Source organism: Pocillopora verrucosa, chromosome 7 (genome assembly GCF_036669915.1).
Source record: "Pocillopora verrucosa isolate sample1 chromosome 7, ASM3666991v2, whole genome shotgun sequence".
In the NCBI taxonomy this organism is placed as follows: domain Eukaryota; kingdom Metazoa; phylum Cnidaria; class Anthozoa; order Scleractinia; family Pocilloporidae; genus Pocillopora; species Pocillopora verrucosa.
In genome coordinates, this window is record NC_089318.1 from 16,659,034 (window position 1) to 16,666,033 (window position 7,000).

At 36.1% G+C, this 7,000-nt stretch overlaps 1 protein-coding gene across 1 annotated transcript; it reads left to right on the forward strand.

Moving 5' to 3' along the window:
* On the forward strand, positions 1-5,432 carry LOC136282563 (uncharacterized). Its single transcript, XM_066170230.1, has 7 exons — positions 1-29; positions 615-780; positions 2,761-2,869; positions 3,624-3,904; positions 4,125-4,239; positions 4,674-4,796; positions 5,197-5,432. Exons 1-7 carry the CDS (start codon positions 1-3, stop codon positions 5,430-5,432), a joined length of 1,059 nt encoding a protein of 352 aa, XP_066026327.1.
* The last annotated feature ends 1,568 nt before the right edge of the window (positions 5,433-7,000 follow it).

A 7,000-nucleotide genomic window follows, 5' to 3' on the forward strand; every position in this document is an offset into this window, starting at 1 on the left:
ATGGACCAGCGCGAGGGTTTTAAAGCGAGGTATGCCAAAGTCATTGTTTTACCGAAACATGATTTAAATTATAAACTGAAGGTAGTATCAAACGATTGATTAAAAAAAAGGTTTGAGTTTTTCCGGGCCTCAGCTTAAGAGAAAACCCAGAAAGACATGACTTACCTCCTCTTCTTTCTCAGAACCTTCATAGTTCGCTTCTCTTTGTTGATGACCTCTTTTCAGTCTGTTTTCTGGAGCTTTTTGTATTCTCTTCTCGCGTTGCTCTTCGCTAGATTTTCGCCTTTAAAGTTATGCCTCTTCTTGTTCTGTTTCGATTTCCTCTCGCCGTATTTTGCCTATTTTAGCGTCCTTTTTAACTTTCTTGCGCGTTTTTCTCGACTCACGTTACTCCTTTTATTTTTTTCTTTCTTTGGTCGCTTTCTTCATGAACTTGAATTATAACAATTTCCTCCGGTTGAGAAGGCTTAGCTTTACCGGTATTGTTCCTTTGCTAGTTGATTAGAAACTGGAAAATATTTAGAATTACTGTTCCACTACAACCTCGTCAGTTTGATTTCCCGCTCAAAACGCGGGTTGCAAATCATTTGCTTGCACGGCTTCTCATTCACTAGCCAACGTGAAGCCTTCGTGTTATGTCGAACCGTGTGCCCGCGGTACGCTGTTTCCGTGAACCTGGCTGCTGAAGGTGATTTGTGGTGTGAGTTATTGTCGTCTGATAAGTACAGCAACCCCAATGAATACAAAGAAAAAAAGAGTTCGCCTCACTATTTCTTTGAGGTAAGAATTAATTTTTTATGATCGACTCAAAATTACACCTTGAAAAGCCGAAAAAAAAATAGGGGTCACAAAGGCAGTTTACTCGCTATATCCAATTTTCTGTTTATTCTTCTATCTCAAGTTTAGTCTTATAAATGTTTTCATCAATAGGCACTAGGAAGGGCACAAATATGTTTAGCAGTCCAACAAATCCTTGGAAATTCGACTTTAGAAACGCGATGAATCTTGCTCGAAAGATCTCTATTTTCCTGTCGCAAAACATTACGTAACGAAATAGAACTTCGCCAATATCGGTATCTGAACATGCGTAGACTTAAGAATCTATCGCCTCTAAACAATCTTTCCCACGGTGTTTTCTTTTCGGTGGACCTTTTTTTTAGGCGTAGAAGGCCTATGAATATTACGGGTGCAGTTGCTGGAACCTTAGATTTCATCACATAGAACTTTGTGTTTAAAAACTCCAAAAAAAATACACTTAGGCATAAAATTGACAGTTCTTGGCCGTTAGTCCTAAAAATACCGCGTTAACCGTAAAAATATTTCTTCTAAACGTAACAGAACGAAATTAACCGTTAGCCGTAAAGGCTGTGACCCCATCGAGACCCTCTTGTCAGACGTCCTCCAATTGAATACTTTAGCAGTGCCATCGTTATACAGTTCGTTTTCGAAGAGGACACTTCAGCTTTTTTCCGACAACTGCCCAATAAGTTTAACAGAAGATTTATTTTGATATTATGAGCTGAAAATGAACAGAAATCTGAAACCTGCTACCTGACAGGCAGCTATAATAACTGGTTTTAGTGATCTGTTCTCACTATCAGTTTTAATACCTTTGTTACTCAGTTCTCTTTGCTTTTCTTAACTTTGGCTAAGTTTGAATCTGTTGTTGGTGATGAAAAAATTAAAACTAACGACTTTATCATTGTGAACTTCTAAATTATAGACATTGTAGTACGCTTTTGTTTGAAAATCAGCAAATGTATCATTCAAGTATTCACTGAAGTGTCAAACAAAAAACGAAAAAACAAGGAAAATTGTCACGACAGTGATGTATGATGCTATCTCTCTTGCAAATTCAGAATGATTGGAAATACTACATACCAGTTTAACGTCTTATGAAAGATCAGCAATCGGCACAGGTGACAGCTGCTGGTAGAAAATTATGCAGCAAATAAATAGTTTTAATAATAATAATAAAAATAGGAATAATATTTTTGACTGAGTTGAAAGGAAAAGAAAAAACCTTGTTATAAGTTTTAGTCAATGGAGAGAATACGGAAATGGAGTTTTAGACTCGAACCGTTGTTATGTCAATACAATTAATTATTACTTGACTAGTCAGGAAGCTAAGTAAAGTGAGATACATTATTTATTTTCACCCAATGAATTGAATACCTGCCGGCATAATGAAAAAAGATATCATACTAAAACAAAGAATGATAAGGTGATACCTGGAATTCATTGGTTAAGAGTAAGTCAGGAGATTTTAATTATTAAGACAAATTTCAATAACGAGTTTTTGCATCAGTTTGTATATTCTTCGGGAAGTCGGTTTCAGGAAGCGATAAGCGCCACGAGGAATTCACTTTTTATCTTTGTTTTGGTACTGTTGTGCCTTATGATGTCTGCTTCTGTCTCATCGCAACGTTAACCTCGCCAGTACTCATATATAAGCGACTATAGAGAAGGGACATTAGTCCTTCAGAATCATAGTTACCGTTTAACACCTGCATGTTTCATGTTTAAAAGAGCTTTTGCCTTTTATTTCCACGATAGGAAACTGTTTAAAGAGCAGAAAGTGAGATAAATAATTTATTTTCACTCAAGTATTTGAATACCTGCTGGTGCAATGAAAAAAAAGATCATACTAAAACAAAGAATGATAAGGTAATACCTGGATTTTATTGGTTGAAAGTAAGTCAGGAGATTTTAATCATTTAGACAAATTTTATTATCGAACTTTTGCATCAATTTTTACAGTCTTCGGGAAGTCGGTTTCAGAAAGCGATAAGCGCCATGAAGAATTCAATTTTTATCTTTGTTTTTTTACTGTTGTGCCTTATGATGTCTGCTTCTGTCTCATCGCAAGGTTAGCCTCGCCAGTATTCATATATGAGCAGGAATAGAGAAGGGACATTAGTCCTTCAGAATTATAGTTACTGTTTAACACCTGCATGTTTCATGTTTAAAAGAGCTTTTGCTATTTATCTCCGCGGTAGGAAACTGTTTAAAGATAGATTAATACTTCCTTAAACTTCTTAACCAAGTAAATTTTTAGTGACGGAAAGATACTTGGGCAGATAGTTTGTATGAGTACCTTTATGTGAATTTAATTGCGAATGGTTTTCATTTCTTCTTCGGTTTTGTTGCGTCTTTTTTTCTTCTAAATTATTTCTTTGTCATCGACCTCGTCAGTCCACTTTATTAATTTAAACCTATGGATTTCGTCTTCACTGAGAAATTGATTTCTTCAAGCTTTTGGGGAATTTTCGAATGGAAAATTTTCTTACTTAAATATTTACATTATCTGTGGAAACAAATTGCTATCTAGGAGTTTCCTGCAGATGACGGTACGGATAATTGTCTGTAACTTATTTAGAAAGGTATTAATCTAGAAATTAAAAAGGAAGACAAAAAAGGTAGCAAATGGATGGATGAATTGAAAAATTTAGGATGCCTGATTATATTCAGACACAGAAATCATCAATAAATGCTTAACCTCACTACTAAACCTAACTATCATCAGTATTAATATTACTAATGTTATTATCATCTTCACGCCTATTATGGCTGTCTCTTTTACCAGCGTTTTACTTTTCTTATATCTTTTTTTGTAATTATAGATGACTTCTTTTACGCAGACCAATGCCGACAGTTGGAGTTTACCCCTGAAAAAGCATTTGATGGAAGACGTCTTATAAACCACGTCATTCGCACCGTTGAAGTTCTGGCAATGAGTTTTTGTGACAACATGTGTTATATGGAACCTGACTGTGTCAGCATTAATCTTTATAAACGAGTGAGTGGTGACGGAGGGTACAAATGTGAATTGAATAATGTTACTCACGAAAGACACGAACACGACCTGGAGAGGAAGGACCACTATTTTTATCATGCAGCTGAGGTAGGTGTTGCATTACTAGGAAATACTCATTTCAAGTGAAAGTAAAAAGTAGTTTCCCAGTCATAAGTGTTGCAATTGTTGCTTGAATTCTTATATCACTGTCAACATTTCTGTCTCTTGCATTATCATTATTGTTGGTTTAAATGCTGCTCGTTTTCCATTTTATTGATTTTTCAGCTTATGATATTAAGATTGTTACTATTTCTTCTTTTGGCTTCAGAGTGCTTGTGTTGATAACCCTTGCGATAACAATTCTACTTGTCAAAGCGGTTTTACTGACAAAGGATATCGCTGTTTGTGTAACACTGGATTCAAAGGTCCAAGGTGTAAGAAAGGTATTCGTTGTATTATCAAACAGCCTTTTAGCTCGTGTTGACTCCAGCTTTATACACAACTTGTAAAGGTGCCCGAGAAAGGTTAGGTCAGGTTTACTATAAACTCACACATTTATCAACTCTTAACTGACTCTTGGCCGGTGAGCTGCTCCAAAATTGCGAGACTATCATGTCGGATCCCACGTAGGTCTTAAGGCTGCGCAAGACTGCAGTAGAAATGCTGTTTTCAACAATACCGAAGGTTAAGTGTTCATGTAAACCTGGAAATTCTGGAGATGGACGGACTTGCGAAGATAAACTTGACCAAAGCCCTAATTTTATTAAACGAACAAAAGAATGGCGACTAATGGCACAGATTTCAACCAATTAAATGATAAAATCGGTCATGTGTTTAGGGGTTTTCCCTGTTGAATCGGTTGCCATGAATTTTTCAGATGTAAACGAGTGCGCTGACGGAACATCAAACTGCAGTGCTGATGCTATGTGCAACAATACCGAGGGATCGTATTGTTGCAAATGCAAACCAGGATTTACTGGCGATGGACGGATTTGCAAAGGTAAAACAGAGCCTAGTTTCAGAGTCTAATATGAATTAACTAGATACTGATAAATGTAAAAATATGTGGTTTCTAATTGGTATCATCGAGCAAAGCGGCGGACAACTTTGGATTTTTAAAATTAATATACTTTTTATAAATGGTGAATTTGAAAGAGGGACAACTTCTGAAAGTACTTGTAAAAGTTTTAACCCGGTATATTATAATCGCAATAATCCATACCCAAATGGGTTGATGTTACTCTTGCATGGCCAAGGGAACTGCAGAAAAATTGCAAAACTCTCAAGACATCGGATCCAACGTCGGTCTCGATTTGTTGTTTACACTTTAGTTTTAGATCTGCATTAGTTTCAAATTTAATTGCAGTGATGACGTTCTAATTAAAGGAGAGTCTTTTCAGATATCGACGAGTGTGCCACAGGAAAAACGAACTGCAGTGCTGATGCTGTGTGCAACAATACTAAGGGATCGTTCAACTGTACATGCAAACGAGGATACTATGGAGATGGAAATATCTGCCGTTCGGGTAACATTTCTCCTGCTGTATTTTTAAAGCCAGTTTTTGTACTCTTTCTGTCTGTTAAGATTACTGTGATGAGACTTTCGTCTATAATAATTATGTATATCGAGATATAGATATATAGGAAATTGATTGAAACTCTGATAATAGCCTTGTTAGAAACTTCTGAGAATTCAAACTAAAAACAAGTTAACTTCTTGATGGACGTGAAAACGCTTACCTCTGTAGGTAACAGTCTTAAGATGTGCATTTGAAGCGTCGAGCGGCTTGGGTAAAAACGGCGAGGCCGCGAGAGGTTTGGGATGCTGCTCAAATTCGCGGCTCCGCTGCTTTTATTCTTATCTAGCGCATTAGACGCCGCTAACAATGCAAGTTACGAAAACACAAGTGACCAAGAACGTTGTGTGTTTCCTATTGCACACGTAAATTTTCCCTTTGAGAGCATTTCAAAACTCCATCCCATCTTTCTTGGCCGTTAGTCCTAAAAATACCGAGGTAACCGTAAAAAATGTTTCTTTTAAACGTAACAGAACGAAATTAACCGTGAGCCGTAAAGGCTGTGACCCCATCGAGACCCTCTTGTCAGACGTCCTGCAATTGAATACTTTAGCAGTGCCATCGTTATACAGTTCGTTTTCGAAGAGAACACTTCAGCTTTTTTCCGACAACTGATATTATGAGCTGAAAATGAATTGAAATCTGAAACCTGCAACCAAACAGGCAGCTATAATAACTTTATATTGATCTGTTCTCACTATCAGTTTTAGTACCTTTGTTACTCAGTTCTCTTTGCTTTTCTTAACTTTGGCTAAGTTTGAATCTATTGTTGGTGATGAAAAAATTAAAACTAGAGACTTTATAATTGTTAACTTCTAAATTATAGACATTGTAGTACGCTTTTGTTTGAAAATCAGCAAATGTATCATTCAAGTATTCACTGAAGTGTCAAACAAAAAACGAAAAAACAAGGAAAATTGTCACGACAGTGATGTATGATGCTATCTCTCTTGCAAATTCAGAATGATTGGAAATACTACATACCAGTTTAACGTCTTATGAAAGATCAGCAATCGGCACAGGTGACAGCTGCTGGTAGAAAATTATGCAGCAAATAAATAGTTTTAATAATAATAATAAAAATAGGAATAATATTTTTGACTGAGTTGAAAGGAAAAGAAAAAACCTTGTTATAAGTTTTAGTCAATGGAGAGAATACGGAAATGAAGTTTTAGACTAGAGCCGTTGTTATGTCAATACAATTAATTATTACTTGACTAGTCAGGAAGCTAATTAAAGTGAGATACATTTTTTATTTTCACCCAATGAATTGAATACCTGCCGGCATAATGAAAAAAGATATCATACTAAAACAAAGAATGATAAGGTAATACCTGGAATTCATTGGTTAAGAGTAAGTCAGGAGATTTTAATTATTAAGACAAATTTCAATAACGAGTTTTTGAATCAATTTGTATATTCTTCGGGAAGTCGGTTTCAGAAAGCGATAAGCGCCACGAGGAATTCACTTTTTATCTTTGTTTTGGTACTGTTGTGCCTTATGATGTCTGCTTCTGTCTCATCGCAACGTTAACCTCGCCAGTATTCATATATGAGCGACTATAGAGAAGGGACATTAGTCCTTCAGAATCATAGTTACCGTTTAACACCTGCATGTTTCATGTTT